The 17,830-nt window shown below is 44.2% G+C and overlaps 1 protein-coding gene across 3 annotated transcripts in view; it reads left to right on the plus strand.

Moving 5' to 3' along the window:
* Window positions 1-17,830, plus strand: part of CDK7 (cyclin dependent kinase 7) — a 633,476-nt gene that overhangs the window by 385,222 nt on the left and 230,424 nt on the right. For all 3 annotated transcript variants that reach the window (XM_069627397.1, XM_069627399.1, XM_069627398.1), the window contains one exon: window positions 5,917-6,003. In XM_069627397.1, the coding sequence (XP_069483498.1) occupies window positions 5,917-6,003 (87 nt within the window). The remainder of the gene's footprint in view (window positions 1-5,916; window positions 6,004-17,830) is intronic.

Raw genomic sequence — 17,830 nt, forward strand, 5'->3', positions numbered from 1 at the left:
GATTGTAATGGAACATATGAGTAAGCTTACTAAGTCTGTAGCAGAAGGTCCTGATGTATTTTCACATTTGACTATAAAAACATTCCTTTATGGAAGAATATAATGTTCAAATTGTTTACTGAAGTGTAAAGACAAAGGTAAATACTGTTGTCGTGCAAGTCATCCTACATCATACCCATATATAAAAAGGGCGATAGACTTGCCGTAAAATTATAGACCCATCGCGCTATTGGACATCACAGACAGCATTTTTGCTTCCATACCTTTAGAAAAGAAACCTGGGCCTACAGTGCAAAGAGGATAGTTAAGGTGCAATCACGCTTTCTCAAGAATGTAGGACAATCCTTCAAATGCTTAGTTATACAAATATTTCCACAAGAAGCCTGGGTGAAGAAACCCAAACTATATTTGGTTTTTATAGACTTCACTGCAGCGTTCGATAAGGCCAGTAGGGGAAAACTGTGGCCAAAACTGAAGACCTGAGGACTGCCGCTGTTGATTCTGGGCCCCATTAGGGACCGACATAAATATATGTCCCTGTATGTTCGGTTACATTTTGAGGGATCACTCTTGAGTAGAGTTCTTCCAATGGCTTGCGACAAGGCTGTATTTTGGCCCCATTATTATTTTGCCTGTATATTTCTGACACAGGTGACAACTTAAAACTATAAGAGCATTTCCTCCCAAGTTGGGTGATACCAGAGTTCACTGACTACTATATGCTGATGGAGGGATTCGATAAGGTCCATAGGGGAAAACTGCGGCTAAAACTGAAGACTGCCGCTGTCAATTCTGGGCCCCATTAGGGACAGACATATGAATATGCCTCTGTATGTTCGGTACAATTCTAAGGGATTGCTCTCGGGTATAGTTCTAACTTCCAATGGCCTGAGACAAGGCTGTATTTTGTCCCCATTATTTGTTTCCTGTATATTTCTGACATACGGGACAACTTAAAACTAGAAGCGCATTTCCTCCCAATTGGGGTAATACCCAAATTCACTGGCAACTGTATGCTGATGACTTAGTCTTGTTTGATTGCACTCTAATTTGGTCTGTCGTTCACCCAATGCCATAAAGGATTATATGATATAAAATGGTCTAGAAATCAATGAGGACAAATGCAAAATTGTTTTTCTCAAATAGGAGAAATGATGGTAAGCATTGTGTAGAAAGTGTATCAACATAATAGGCATAGGGTTAATTCATTCAAGTACTTGGGTTTCCCGGTTTTGGGGAAACCAATTTCTACCTCTATTCAGCGCACATTGAGTTTGAGGATAATTGTCAAAACCAAATTGTGGTTGAACACGCTTGAAGGTTTGCCATCGGGAGGGTATTGGGGCTACCTTCTATAACAATTTCTTTAATTTGATACGAACTTCGGCTATCTTTATTAGCAGCAATTATCAATTGGAAGATATTGATGACTTATTTAAAGGTTTATGAGACCCCCGACAGGTACTATTTATACAAGGACATAAATCGAGAACTAAATAATTAATCATCTAACGTTCTATTTATGTTGTCTAAACATATTGAGGGAAGCGGACATAACAATTGATTTATGTTTGTTATCCTAGTCTGGCAAAGACAAGGTTTTTCCTAGCAGGCTTGGTGAATGCACAAACTAACATTGCTGGACTCAGAATGATAGCTCAATATTATTATTAGGATTAGTACTTTACCAGGATATCTCAAACTTCCCAGATTGTAGTTGGAGAAGAAATGTTATGAAATTGTTTTTCAATCTATACCCATCTTTCAATATTTTGGGAGCTAGATTAGGGGTTCAGAGATTAAATAAAACATCCCTGTCCCAGAGCTAGCTGGCAGCACCCAAGGGCAAAGAATCTGGGCTGGGGGACCACCAAGCATGGGAGGATTTATTCCACATTTCCTAAGGGCAACCCTGCTCTAAATTGAATTCCTGGAGAACAGAGGCTATTACCTGTGGATACTTTTCCTGCAACACGCAGGCACTGGCGCATAAGGCATACTGCTTAATAGAAGAAGTGGTCTATTCAGGACCCCACTATTGGTCTGGCAACTAAATGCAGACAAACACATTTGGTTGCATCCAAGAATTGGTTACGTCCTGATGAAGGCCGCAATGGATAAGAGCAGCAGTTTGTTCTAGAGACGGCCGAAACACACTGTCGACTTTTCCAGCAGTAACTACTACACTACAAACAAAGGGCAGGTCATAACAAAAGGACTAGCAATTTTTGAAAGCTCGCTGAATAAGTCAGAGGCGTGCTTGTATCATACACATGTATATGTTAGATCTAGGTTTTGTTTGGGTCTTATGTTGAGAAAAGGGTGTTTTGTGCCTGAATATACTGAGAATGATGTTAGAGAAATATGTTGAAATGTCGAAGTGTTGTCTGTAAAATGTATACATAAGATTCTTTTACCTTTTGATATATGAATACAAATGATATTTTTGTAAGTTGATTTGTCCATCCAAACTAAATCTTGTGGGGACCTGCTAGAGTTCATACCTTGCCCTTAATTAGTGGGTGGGGGGCAGGCAGTAGACCCTAAACAATGTGATACAACAAAATCAATTAATTCCCATGTAGCCGAATTACAGAGAGTAAACTGTCTGAAGGTTGAAATCTACAATCTTGCTTCCATTGTGAATTTAAAAAAATATAGCCTTCTTTTTGCCAACCCCAAATTTCCCTAAAAGAAGGGGTGCATACAAATTAAATTCACGACTGCTCCTCATTCCACAGAACGTGCTTAAAGGTAGAGGGGTCCCAAATAATCAACTGAGTAACCGGTTTGTGTTGGGGCAGAACAGGGTCTTCCCAAAATTAAACGGAGGGAAGTCACTGATTTAAAAGTGTGAACGTGGGAAAGCAGAACGTGGGAATTGCTTCCTTAGAGAAGGGACATTTTGCATTGCAGTGTGGTGATTAAAAAGGTTCTCCAAAATAAAGGAAGTGTTTGCTTTGAAAAGTGTGTTGTGCGCCAACATTGCTAGATTTGTCAAGCACGCAGGGAGATAAAAATCAAAAGCGCTGCGTGTGGTTATTTTGAAAATCAAACAGTATTGCATTTTATTTAAATTCAACTTCATTTAAAGTCCCGTTTTAAATGCTGCATCCTTTTGGCATTCAGGGATTTGAAGTGCAAGTGTAGAACTGTGTTGTGAATTGTACTTTTCATATTTAACAGCCTTTTTGACAGCAAGTAAGTTACTGCCCCAGTCTCCCAATCACTGGTGTGCATGGTGTTAGGTGTTTGTTGAAGAGATAGGGGTGATTGCAGTAATGAGACACCCTGTTAGTGCAGCCTTGAATAACAGCTCAACTTATAAAGGAAGCATGACCGCAATGTCCAAGAGGGAAAGACAAAACACTTTGCAGCTCAAGAGCGTTGGCAAGGAGGAGCTGTTCTCTTTGCAGGAGAGGCAACCAATGTGAGGAGTAGCTAAAAGCTTGCTGCAGACCAAGACGAAGCAAGGTAAGGCTGGACCAGAAGAGGAAGAAATGGAGCATGAAGTGAGAATACATGGAGGTGAGAGAAGAAGGCTCAGAATAACCAGAAGCATCAACAGGAACAGTACCAGAATTGGCTCCAGTCGGCTGCATTTATCTACCGTGTTTGGGTGTGGTGCACAACGCCAACTTTGTGGAACTACTAGACCACATTATATAGAGTGGTCTAGGGCGTGTTGGACCCATGCTCTGTCGCAGACACAAGTGCTTCCAAAGGCACCAGGATTTCCCCTGCAAGATTCTAACAATTGTGAGGGACCAGGAATGAGACACGGACACAGAGAACTCATGATTGTGGTTGCAAACCTTTATTAAATGATAAAGAAGTTGGAGAATGCCTCTCTATTCCCTACTCTGAGGTATTCCCCTACCTCAACCAAAACTAAGGGTCTGTCCTGTGTCCTTAATACTATCCTTGCCATCACATTTTAAAAGTAACTCTAAGGGGCTAAGGGTAATGCCTCTGGCTTGAAAGTGCATACATTTTCAAGTTCAAAAGAAAGGTGTAACTTCAGTACAAAGGTTCCCAATGGATAGTGTTCACAGTTCCAGGGAATGGCTCCCTTCCCCAAGTTTCTCTTCACCAGTACAACAGATCAATAAGACAACAAATGTTCTTTATAGCCCAAGAGGATAACTCCAAGGGAATTGTCTCCCTTCCCAAGGCCTGTTCAAACAAATCAAAATCATAAGAGCAGGAGTTCAACAAAACAACTTGGATACAGGTCTCAGCCTCGCAGTACACCTGATATACTTGCCTGCAAGGTTCTTCTTCACATTCAATGCAATTTAACTCGTAAGCTTGCGTTTGCCTGGTATACTTTCTCATACAGTTCACTCTACAAACGTGTCTTCTGTTATTATTCCTATTAACATAATGTTTCAAATCCCTTTCATTCACTTCCCTGGCTCTTATCTGTCCTTGATGGCATTGTCGAAGCACCCTGCTTTCCCAGCTTGCCTTCTCAGGATCACCGACTTTCTGTGGCATTCTCCAGTTCTCTCATGGTAAACGCGAACAAGCGCTCCAGCTTCTCGTCTGCACTTTGTGGGCTCACTGGTTTCGCCAAGGGACTCTCGCGTCCTTTGCAGCTCCCGCTCTGTTGCGGAGTCCTTTTCCGTGTTTGGGCGGTGCTGGCACTGCTTCTCTGCTCCTGTGGCCGCCAGGAAGACTTTCGTTCTCTTCCTGCTACGGTCCCAGCATGGCAAACCCGCTCTAGTTGTCCTTTTCCTTCTGTCTACCCGAGCCTCAAGGCTCCACGGTCTTCTCTATGGCTCGGCAGTCCCTCCTTCATCACTAAGAGGATGAAGCTTCTCCAGACAATATCTCCCTCCCCCATGGTGGTCAGGGTTTTTAAATGTCCCGGCACCCATCATACGCTCGCAACCACTAGAGCACATCGTTGGCTTCACCGATCCTCATTGCTCCATTCAGTCTCCTTATCGCAGTGTTTCTATTTACATGGGAATGATAGGTAGTCCTTGGCATTCTATTCAGAGAATATTGAAAGATGCCATCAGTATGTTTTATGGGTGGTTGAATGTGACAGTTGCAGTATGCCATAAATGCATGAGAAACGGAGGAGATATTCCTTAAAGGAAAAGGGCATATGTGTTTTCATCTGATGATGCCGGGTCATCTCCCTGTGGGTCGCCTCCCCCAATGTGGGTCCTCCCTCATATAGTCGTCCCCAGGGTCAGGATCAGATAGCGGCCACCATCCCAGGGCCACATGGGAAGAGGCAACCTCTGGGAAAGGAGTGACATCGGATTCATCACACAGTATTTGTATGAATACATGTTGAAATCCTGAAGTCGGACAGCTTAGGTTGGTGTGTACTTGAAGTTAGTGTATGCTTTGAGTGGTGGTGCGAGGGTATATGGTGAGTATTGCTGGCTGTGTGCATTGTGTAATCTAGGCATCAGTCTTTACTTATTGGGTTGTTTAAATGTTTTGTACTTTTCGTAGAGATGGAGTAATGGGGCAAGTGAAGTGGAGGTGGTGCGATGTGGTAAATGACCAAACTTTGGAGAAAAAGTCTTGCAGGGGAGAAATGGGTAATGTAAATCGAATAAGTCGGCCAACATGCATTATAACTCTCCAGTGAGAAAAAGGAACCTTCCCCCCCTAATGGCCTCTTCTATATTTTGTTTTCCTCTATTGAACAGCAGCGTGGCCTTGTTGGCGCTGTACAAAATCAAATATTGTAGTTTGAATGCTAAACAAAATTGCTCTGCCAGAAGTATTTCTTTTTATTTTCAACCGGCTTCTGCAGAGCATTGATCCAGACAGAATTAGATTGTAGTAATCACGGGTGGGCTTGCTCTGTTTAAAGCACAGTTTGCACCATAAAAACGAGTACACACTATATTCTAAGCAAATACCCTTTTCTTTTGTTTACCACAGGTTCCATTTTTACCAGGAGATTCAGATCTGGATCAACTCACGCGAATATTTGAAACTTTGGGTACTCCAGTAGAAGAGCAGTGGCCTGTAAGTTTCCTTCAGTTTGCATTGTCCTTGGAACCATTTTGTTGTATATGCTGGTTTCCATTCATTCCCACTGACATGACTTCACCTGAGGTATTTATATTTTAAAAAACACTTTTCACCATTTCACCCTTTGACCGCCTTGACTTGTTCAAGGGCTGCAATGCAAGCAATGCATTTCCAGTGGTACCCTTTGCCTCAGGTTTTTCTTTAGGAAAGTAGCGAGGCATGAGGAAAGCAGGATTGCTTCCACAGCACAACTAGCATTGACTGCTCCCCCCACTAGCTCCTTTGAGTATTTGTGTTTGTGCTGACTGGAGTATAGCTAGGGAGTGAGTTTTGGATAAGGGACACAGAATGGGCCTTAACTTATTCCCCAATAAAATAGTAAGTAATACATGCATGATTTCGACTCATTAAATGGTTAAAAGAATGTCATGGCTACTCTGTTCACTATTCACCATGTGCACTCGTGAACGAGCAACCGTGCAGTTGGTTAAGGTATCCACAATTGTTTACCAACCTTACAAACCCTGGGCTGTGAGCCTCCCTGTATAGCAATGCAATGTTTAAATGTAGACCATGGTGGTCTGGGGCTGAGAGGGTGTAAGTTGTTTTCCTGCCAAGTTTCTTGCTCCATAGAACATGAAAAAGAGTTATGCTTTGCCATAGAATATGTTGTGGTTAATTACCACTAGGGCAAGAAGATCAGGTTCTACCTCCTCACTTTTTATTTTTTTTAATACCTTCATTGGGGTATGCAGGTTAGTTTGTATCTTGATTCCTGTGTGGCAGTGTACAGGTCTCTGCAGAATCCATGCGAAATCCACAATTTACTGGCCTCAGTTCTGGTCTTCCTGTACTCCTTGATTGATCGAATACCACGTGCTTCATTTTTACTTAGAGTTTATCAAGTATGCCCAAATCCAGAAATGGTTGCTAAACATGTGAAGGTCAACCGTTTCACGCCTCCACTTTTGCCAAGTGCAAAATCATTTGGCATGGCCATATGCTGTGACCTCTCATTTAAAACAAATCGCCACAATAGACCCAAACACCATGGTACCAGCTTGAAATCCTCTGCAAAGTGTGAACAGTTGTCCAAGCTAACCAGTCATCTCACACCTGGATGATGGCAACACCCTACTTGGATGAGTCACAGATCCCAGCTTGGCCCCTCTGAAAGACATCCAGAATGCTTAGTTTTGGACTAAACCAATTCTGCCACATCACCCTCCTCAAGGAGTTGCACTAGCTCTCCCTTCAAAGCGGCATCTTGTTCAGGACAGCCTGCATAATCTATAAAGTGGTCACAATCAAAGCATCACTCTACCTGTCCGAGAAACTCCAAGACCAAGGCGTTACGGGAAGCCATAACATTGCTAGACTGGAAACAAAGGACCCCAAGAGGAAAACGCACGGAAACTGGCCTTTTCCTGCTACACACCCTGTCTCATGAACAATTTGCCAATAAATATAATGTGGTGGTCCTCCAGCCTACACTTCAAGAAGAACCTTAAGACCCTATTATTCAAGGAACCAACTACTACTTACCCCTCCAGAGCTGCTTCCCCATCTCCTTTGGCACTACCCATCCTGGCTCCTCTGCGACTCTCTGCCCCCTTCCCACTCTACTCAGTGTAACCCCTTACATGCATTCCTTACATGGAGCACTCTTTTTCTTCTTGTCTAGGATTTCACCTTATAAATCCAATACATACAACATTCAGTTCTTAACATTCCTTATTGGGTGTTGGTTTTCATCTACATTTTCTGCATCGTTTTTGTCAAAACTCTATTTGAACCCGAGTGCCTGTTGGCATGGCATTGGTGGTATTACCACCTTTGAGTCTGCATATGTTTCTTGAAGACCTGCGAGGAAAAGGGCAAAACTCATGTAAAACCTGGAAATTGCATTTACATCAGAAAGCGGGGGCAGGGTTATTGGGGTGTGTATAGATGATCCAGGGCATTGTGTATAGTGGAAGTACATGGGGATCCCCCATAAAGGGCCAAAGAAGGGACAAGACAATAACAAAAGTGTAAATAATTGAAAATAATTGAATCAAGTTTCAGCATGCATGCTTATGGACTAAATAACGGATGTCTCATTTGGATGTATGTGGTACAGCCTGTGGAACACCAATTCACTTTATACTCTGGTCTTGTCTTGTTGGATTGCTCTGTTCATGCCCCCACACTCTGACAGCCTTGGTTCCTACACTGTAGTCTCTTTTGCAGCCAAATTTGTTTTGAAATATTTTTAAAACGTTGTGTGGGTTCCCCCCAGACTTCCTAGTTTCCCCCCACTTCCTCCCACACTAGCCATCATTAACCTCTCTCTACCTTGGTTTGGACCCAGACTACTACGATGCCAGCGTCTTCCTTCCTGCATGCTAACCCTGTATGCCCCCTGTTTTTATTAATCAGCAAGTCATATATTTTGTATCGATATTGTTTTTCCATACACTATGAAGGATTGGGATTTGGTAATAAAATATTACTTTGGAGCTTGCTTCTGCCGAACAATGCCGGAAGGGATAGCTCAGGGCAAAACGCGTTTGTCTTGGAAGCAAGACGGCACACAGCAGCACAGGTTTAAATCCTGGTCCCACGGTTAGACTCTTAAAGTGCAATATGAAAGCTTAATTATTTTTACTTTCGTAGATGGATATAATTGACCAAAAGATACAGGAGATATGTTTCAGTATGTATTTTTCAATGTACTGTTTTTTATAAAAAGTGTAATCCATCCTCTGCTCTGCCTTTTTTGAAAACATATGCACCCTGCTCCTGCAGCATACCTAGCTAGAAAACTGCTTGTTCCCCAGTAACAGCTGCATATTTAGAATCAAACCACCATCCGCAGGTGGTATCGATCTGTTTAGTTAATTTTAAATCTAGTCATTTTAGTTAATATTTATATGCTTTTTTTTGAGTCCATATTTCTTCAATATAGTTTAACCTTTTTAATGGGAGGCTGTTGAGAAAGATTTCTCTTTTGGCAACTTTCCCTCAATAGTTTCTACGGACCCCCGCCTGTTCTGACTCTTTGAGGTTAAGTAAAGCATTCAATAAGTCATTAAATCCCTTATAGGTTAATGCGCTTGCCCAGAAAAGCTGCTGCTTTTGCAGACTAGTGCTGCCTTTGTGTGTGCCTGTGGCCCAGGCAGTGGATGTGACTGTCTAGTCCCACTCCACTTCTGTGGTGCCAGAAAGTCTAGAGGTTCGGCAGATGTGAAACTATTAGTTGTCCCTGATTGGACACCTACCGGCTGTTTGACTAATCCAGATACTTACCATTGGTGGGCTTGGACTGTCTCCCAGCTTGGATCTTGGTTAAGAGGACCTCTGCAGCCATTTCTTCAGATTATAATTGCGCCCAGGAATCCCTCGAAGAAGAGCAGTCTGATGAAGATAGGAAGACTACTCCTGAAGTGGCCCAGCATCTCTTCCAATAGCCAGCTCGGTGAAGCCCTGCTCCTCTGCCTGATCTCCAAAGACCCAGAGCAGTGCTTCAGTCCTTGGACTAGTGGGACCAACTAGTCCCGACCTCTACTCAAGGATCCTGCCCTTCTGAGACTTTAGATTTTTCCCTGGACTGCACAGAGGACTGACCAGCTGTATCGTGGGCTACTTCGCCAGAAGCGTTGCTGTTCTGTCTTAGAGTATGGAAATTCAGTGGTCGCCAGCTTGGCCCATGAGTGGCATTCTCCCTGAATTTCAGCATCCCAGCAACAAGGGATCCTGTCCTGAAGCAGCTTCTGTGACCACGACTGGAAGGATGTCAGTCGTTGCCTGTGTGCAGAGACCGTCGCTGTAACGCTCCTTTCTTCAAGTTGTGATGTGTCCTGTGGGTGTCTGCATCAGTGTTTCCTGCATTTCTTCATCAACAGTGGTTGCATCTTGCACCTGCACCAGGCCGGAATAATATTCAAACCCACACTTCTTGGGCACCTCTTACCGAAACCAACGGCGGAAGATCAAGCCCCCAGCGACGGAACATCACGCCTCTAGTGATATGGGAAAATCTGAGTCAGGGGGTAAGTAAATGCAGTCTTTCTGTCCCGCCTGTACTCCATAGGATAACATTAGGAATAAATCCCTTTGCCTCTTAAATCCCATTTCACCCACCTTTTGGCCGTCCATTCTGGGTAGTGTGTCCTGAAATAGAGGGTAACATTTACTTAGTAAAATTTTTGAACAATCACCAACACAAGTAAATCTGTCCACCATGCCAGATTCTAGAAGTCCAACTCAACAGTCCCTACCACCGCTCTTTTGTGTATACATGTCACTGGAGTCTGGGGCTCGAGAGGGGCTGCACCCAGGTTACCTATTCCTGACTTTGGAGTGCCACACTGTTGGTAATCCTGCCCTCCCCACTGAGGGCAATCATTGAATAACAGAGTTGATCCTGGCTGGCTCTAAACTTCAAGAACCAGAATTCCTTGCTGTTACATCCTGGTACTTCCCAGTAGGATGCAACCTTGCACACCTGAATCAGATCTGCCTATATAAGGATTGCTGTTGTATGACAGTGCACTTGGATGAGAACATCACTGGACTGTGGAGCCGATTGCAGCTGGGACCCAGAGTTGCGCCCATAGCACACCTCATTGTCTAGCAAATCGCTGCATCCAACATTTATGAAGCTGTATTAACCATATCCTTTACTTTCTCTAAAAGTCCTTACAGGTTAAAACAATGAATACATAAAGATTTGTTCTGAGCTTCATTAAGTCTTTTATCTCAACCGAACTATAACAACATTTTATGCAAAATATCTCTTAACCATTTGTCTCTTTAATAATTTAGTACAGAGTACCTTGAGTTGCTGAATTCATACTAAGAGCTGCACAATCTTCACATTTGTGCAGAATGTATTATCCTGTTCCACGCACCCTACCTTATCTAACATGTTTGTTTGGATCCCAACATACAATAAGATTTAACTTTGGGATTTTCACAACTGTATAACAATATAACAGTACTGGTTACCGACTTCACTTGTGAATTTCTAGCAAGAACACAGTCATTTTCATCTGGTTTGATTGAAACTGAACTTTAAAGTGATTAATGAACTAATTTATGTTAATGCTCAGTTTTATTTCATATTTTTCTTTCATGCACCATTCTCTGTTTTTATTGTGTAAAGGACTCCACACTCAATATTTGTATGTGCCAATTATATTATTGATTATATATGTCTTCACGTGTCAGATTTGACCATGTGTACTACCTTTTTGATATAAAAGTTTCATTTCCATTCTAATAATTCTTCATGTTTAATTTGAAGGAGTGTCTGAACACACATTAACGCATGCAACATTTATACCTTGAATAGTTAAACAGGATTGGACCTTGTGAATGATTCTAATTCATTTACACTTCACATGGGCCAACCTTTGATGTACCAGGACCTTTGTTTTGTTGTGAATACAGGTTTCCTTGGCCCCCCTGGTACATCATCCCTGGGGCAGACCACTGCCGCTAGATTGTGTCCTTTCTTTTTTGTATATATAGTATTTGGCTGTTCCGACATCTGTGGATATACCAAAAGATATTGGGTGAATATTAAATTAATATTATTGTAATATCTCCTCCGTGTAAGATCATATTAATCCAACATTCCAGTTAGATACATTGGGCCTCATTACGACCCAGGCGGAAAACCATGGTGCTAATAGCACAATGGTCCATGGCGGTAATTCCCCCTTCCTCCATGGCCCTTCCCCATTCTTGCCCCATCGGGCATAATGGGAATGGGGAAGGCGGTAATTACGGTACCGCAAAATTCAGTACCGTAATTGGCACCAAGGTCCCTTTGCGGGTCCATTCCTTAACGGCTGTTAAAACCAGCCGTTAAGGTGGGAACCCGCAAAGGGACCTCGTAATCGGGCGCTTAGGGATTACGGGTACGGGTACCCTTACTGGTACCGATAATCCCTTAGCGCCAGGGTCGTAATGAGGCCCATTGATTTTAATGAACATTTTCAATCTGAATAATGGATTATCATTTTTCTTGGGAAATCCTTTCTTGCAATTTGTTTACAATGCACACTCTTTACCCTTTATTTTCCCTGTTTAACTTGTCTCATTGCCTCCTATAATGTTAATGCAGATTCAATTTCCTATTCCTTCAATAGAAACTGATTTACTCAGTTCGAGCATCTTTGGATTTCACTTTCAATCTGACTTACCACTGCATCCCTTCCCAACAGAAGGCCGCCATACCATAAATTAAGATTGAAAATATTTTAATTTCATATAATTTAATAAGCATGTTCCATTATTTAGAGCCATTGACCTTGTCATTATTTTATTTCAAATTATAGGGGTTTGGATTTAACTATGTGAGTTATGTGATAGCATAGTTCTGTGTTCCTTGACTTGGGAGAGTGACAGATTCTGAGAGATCCTCTGGCCAGTATGGCATCCCTACCCTCAAATTCCCCCTAACTTCTGCAAGTGGCACCTCCAATTTTACTCTGTAACAGGGTGCATGTAGGTGTTGAAAGGAGAGGGGTGATGCAAAGCACCAGGGCACCACACAGTCTCAAATGAGATGAAATCACCCAGTTTGGGTTGTTACAATCTTTGGCCCAGGAAGCAGCTGATCCAGTCAGTGTGATGATCAATGGTGTAGAATGCTGCAGAAGGCCAAGGATTGGGAGGCATCTAGTTATTCCAAGATGTGTTCCTGGCATCAAGCAGCTATGATTCTTTTCCAAGGGCTAGCCTGCAACCTGATTGATGGGAGTCATGAAGGGAGTTTTGCCTAAAGTCGTTTTCTTTTGCCAGGTGAGGCAAGTTGGAAATTGGCCAGTTGTTCTCGAAATGGACAGTTGCATAGTCTGAGCACTCGTTGCTGAGATCTGTGTGTGATCCGCAGGTCACAGGTTTGATTCGCGACAAAGCCTACTCAGCCTTTCATCCACCTGAAGGTCAGTTAATGAGTACCACTTCAGTTGGGTAATACTAATTCTATATAAAATGTTCGGTGTGCAGCGCCTTTGTGAATGCACTATATAAATTAAAACTTTTTTTTTTTAATTGCAATTGGACTTGTGTAAAATGATTTTGTCTTAGAATTGTTAAGTAGTTCTGCAGGAGATGTTGTTCCAGTTTGACGTTGATATGTGTATCATAGGTCATTGTGGGATCCAGGTGAGCCTGCATCTTTTTATAACTATAAGGGTATCGGAAACAGAAGAAGGGTTAAAATAGTTGAGATGGGTGAACAGGCAACATGGCAATGGGGAATGGGGTCATAGAGGAATTTGCTACAGATGTGCAACTGCACACTTGAATCCACATAATAGCTAACCACATAAAATCCTGCCATAGGCTTGCCAAGGATTGCTTTGTGTTCGTCCATCAGTGTGCTTTTTTTTGCAGTTACAAGGTACTTTGCGGTGGTTGGGGGAGTAGAGGATCCAAAGCAAGATGGCTGCACTTTTCTAAGGCTCTCTGACCTTTGCAGTACACAGGACCTATCCATCACCTTCCTGAGGGAAAATAACTGGCCTCATGACATCTAAAATGCTGCTACCAGTGGGGAGCATGATGGTGCAGTGTCTTGAGCAGGCATACTGTTCAATCTGTTCTGGTTGACTGTGCTGAGATGCTGCTGAAGCAAGCTGGTGACCAGGACTGTCGGTGGGCTTGGGGCAGCTTGGTCAGCACTGGTGCATGCCCATTAATCCCCTGCCCCTGTGTGGTGGAGAGGCTTTGGGTGAGCGGTCAAGGTCCTCAGCTCTGTGATTGTTCTGGCCACCCTTCTGGTCGTCTCCAGCATTGCTGGTTTCCAGTCCTGCTGCTGCCTCAAACTTGTGGGGAAGCACCACAGCTGTCCATGTACGGGTGACGTTGGGCTGGGTGCTGGCCCAATGGGGGTCATTTCATTTGGAGACGTATAGTGGTGAAGTTGGCGGGATTACAGGGGAAGATGAGCCTCTAGTCTGCCTCTGATAAAAGAAACCAAGCAGGCGAAAAGACCATCATAGCTTCTAAGTGGCAATGACTGCCCGTTGGATTCTGGCTAAATCATTCTCCTTGTTCGTTGGGCTGGCATTGCCTTCTAGAGCTATCTGTGCTGTTCGAGATGTCTGTGACTGTAGCAGTACTTTGATCATCTGGGTGCTGTGGGAAATAGATATTACGGCCTGCAGCTCTGCCACAGGCCGTAAGTGACCTCCCACTGATTTGATGTTCTGCTGCCGCTGATGGTCTTGGATATAATTTGTAAAGTGCTGTGTGTACCCTGATGGACATGGAACAAACCGTGCTGTCTTTCAATAGAGGGAACAGGAAGCAAGGAGAAAAACCCATTTGAATACCCAGATGTCCTCTGGAGGGAGCCCCACCCAACAGACTGGGGACGCATGCTGCCAAACTAATGAAGAGGTTGCTGGGCTTATCTGGGAGATGTTTGGCGACCTAAAGGCCTGCATTCATAATATTGATACACAGTTGGACCGATTGGCCTGCAAGGTGGACTTTTGCAGACTCATCTGGAGCACCATGGTAACTGAATTGAAGAAATGGAGAACAGGGTCTCCATGCTGTATAGAGCACCTCGAAGGATGATCTTAGGAGAATGGTTTATCTGTCAAAGGTTATTGAAGCAAAGAATGAAGACCTTGAAGGGGCATCTAAACTGAATAATATTTGCATCCTTGGTGTATCTGAGTTATCAAAGATCACATACGGAGTGATTTGTATAGGCAATTGACGAATTGCGGGATTCCGTCACTTCTCCCCAGGGGGGAACCTTTCCATGTGAAGCTAGGGAGGTGAGCCCACTACGCAATACCCTCTCTAGCGGTAGAGGCAAGCGGGACCTCTCCGGGAGAGACCCCACCTCTGGAGACGAGGACTCCCGTTCCTGTGAGGAACTCCCTAAACAAATTATCACTACCCTATCATCAACATCCTGCAAAGGAAGACATGAAGAACAAATAAACATTTGTTATTGTCAATCAAATACATCATTGGTAACTATGAAGGAAAACTTGAAGAAAACGGGGATGAAGATCATCATTGGGAACATATCGAGGATGAGTCCAAAAGAAAAGAACTCCAATACGGTACGGGGAAGCCCCATTAGAACATCATAAAACTGAGAGGCGGGGCCCTGGGACGGGAGAGAGCCCGGGAGTTTGAAATCAGCTGGCCGAGACCCGCTGAAGGAGGGACCTAGAGCATCTTATGTGAGAAAGACAGCTGAGTGAGGCCGCCAACATGACACATAATGCAGAATGCTGAGGTGAAGGGAGGACGCACTAAGAGGCATCCAGAGTCAGTGAAGGACAAGTGGTGGCGTGACCACTAGCAGTACGAGGTGGACCAGTAGGTCCATGATGACGCCCATGCCACATTTGCAGAGCAAAGCGAGCACAGTTAGAGCGGAGACGCAGTTCATACCAGTGCTGAAGAAGCAAGAAGTCATTCTGACACAAGGAAAAGATCCCAGTCTATTAAGGACCCCAGTGAAATAATCCAGACAGAATCCAGGTAACGAGGAAAACAGGAGACCTGGAGGAAGCCCGAAGTGAGCGAGTATCCTTACTGGAATGCTCATATTTATCAGTCAAGATAAAGCATTGAAGGTAGAAGAGAATAAAGAGTGAATAAAGAGCGAAAGAAGAGAAAGCAAGTGAAGGAAACCATTGAGACCTGGAAGAATCGAGTTTCTGAACTGTATGATTTGATGAGTGGTTGCTAAAAGCTACTTACGAATCCTACATTTTATTTATTAATTGTGCATTTGTTAGGCGCTTTTACAACAAGTAAATTGTTTCAAAGCTCCCACATGGCAACATGGAGGGAACATGGAAAACAATGTATACACTGAAAGAAAAAAGACTAACCTACTATGCCTTGTGGGTATTCAGAACGTGCAAGTGCAGAGAGAGAAGGGGGGGGGAAGAGGGAGTGCGGGGTAAGTGCTTGAGTGTCCGTGCTCGTGGGTGAGCAGCTGATGTAAGTGTGAGGGAGCGTTGAGCTGCAAAGTGGGTAAGTGCAGGCCTACGGAGGCGTAGGTCAGTGGGTGCCGAGGCAAGTGCTCTGTGTAAGCAGAAGCTGTGGTCGATTGGGTATGTGAGGCCAGTGGCCCAAGGACACCTAAGGGCCCTGGTCAGCATCACAGCGACTGAGGTTAGCAGTGAAGGGAAGGAGGAAGTGAAAAGGAAGGTCTTGAGGAGCTTCTGGAATTTGAGGAAGTCTGGCTGAAGAGGAAGGGGGAGGTTGTTCAGCAAGATTGCCAGCAAGACTGAGATTCTCCTCATCGTTACACCCACACCCTCCTTTCCTGTCACGCTCTGGCCGGCCTCTTGGCCCTCTCCCTGCTCCCAACTGTGAGGCTAAAATTCTCGGGGTAATCTTCGACTCCACACTCTCCTTCTCTCCTCATATCTGTCTCCAAGAGGTCACACTACCAGCTGCACCTCCTTCCTTTCCTCTCCTTCCCCCAGAAGCTCACTGTCTCCAGAGCTCTGGTTCTTTCTAGGCTGGACTATTGCAACAGCCTCTTTCTAAATCTGCCTGCTTCTACTCTCCACCCTCTGCAGCTCATCCAGAACCGGACTGCAAGACTTGTCCTTGGCCTCAAGCCCAGGGATCGTATCTCTCCAGGACTGAAATCTCTGCACTGGCTGCGAGAATCAAGTTCAAAACCCTCTGCATCGTCCAGAAGGCCTTCTGGGGCCAGGGGCCTCAATACCTTCAACTCTCTTCCTAAATATCTTCCTTTTCAAGCTCTTTGCTCATCCACCGCCAGCTCCCACAGGGTCAGTCGCTTCTCCAAGCAACGAGTTGGTGGTAGATCACTTTCTTCGGCTGGGGCCTCCCTCTGGAACAGCCTCCCTGCCCCCCTGAAACTTGAGAACCATCTCCGGTTCCGGAAGCACCTCAAAACCTTTCTCTTTGCTTCTGCTTTTTCTCCTCCTCTCCCTTGCTGATTTCCTGGCTTATACTGAAACTGCACTGGTTTACCTGGCCACCCTCTCATCTCGAGCCCAGGTCACCCTCTCCTCCAGTCACACACCTGTACTGCCCTCCTGGATACACCTGCACTTGGGGACTGTTCTCTGTATCCCTACAGTCCTACCACGAGCCCTTGACACCTGATGCCTGCACTTACCCTTTTCCCTTGCACTTGCCACCTGCTGGCCATACTTCTTTCTTATTTATTCTATTATCCCATGTATTGCACTGTCCCCTACCCACCCCCCTGCACTTTCACCTTTCCTCTTCCCCCTTCCCAAGCACTTGCGTGATCTGAATGATACCTGGCCTAGTAGGATCATTGTCTGTCTTCCCTCTGTTCCCCCTTCCTTGCCTCGTCGTGCCTTGAAACCCTTGTGTATAGGCGCGTCATAAATGCCATATCATATATATATTTTTTTTAAACACTATTGGTTTTTGTGATAACATTACAAAAACAAACAAAACATATAACATGACTGGCTGCTTGGCACTATGTGTGGGTATCCTTCCACATCTTCACCTCAGAGTGGGTAGGTGATCTTGTCGTATGAGCTGCCTCTGTCCTTGTAGCAGTTTCAAAGTTTTTCAGTTTTCACCTTCTTGTTCTGGGTGACACCTCAAGTGTCTTTCCTCTACTGTTCCTCCTCCCTTCTCGGATCGTCCTCTTCACTTTCCTCTTTGTTCAAATAAGTCCTGCATCAGGCAGTTCCATGCCATTATTTTTTGTCCGGTTTCCCCTACTCCTTTCTGCGCCGCCCTTATCCACATCGCCGTTTCTGTCATTGCCCACTTCTTGAAATCCGCCCACCATGAGTCTATTCTTGGGCCCTCCTTTGAG

The sequence above is a fragment of the Ambystoma mexicanum genome, chromosome 6p (genome assembly GCF_040938575.1).
Source record: "Ambystoma mexicanum isolate Mex_15411 chromosome 6p, UKY_AmexF1_1, whole genome shotgun sequence".
Lineage (NCBI taxonomy): Eukaryota > Metazoa > Chordata > Amphibia > Caudata > Ambystomatidae > Ambystoma > Ambystoma mexicanum.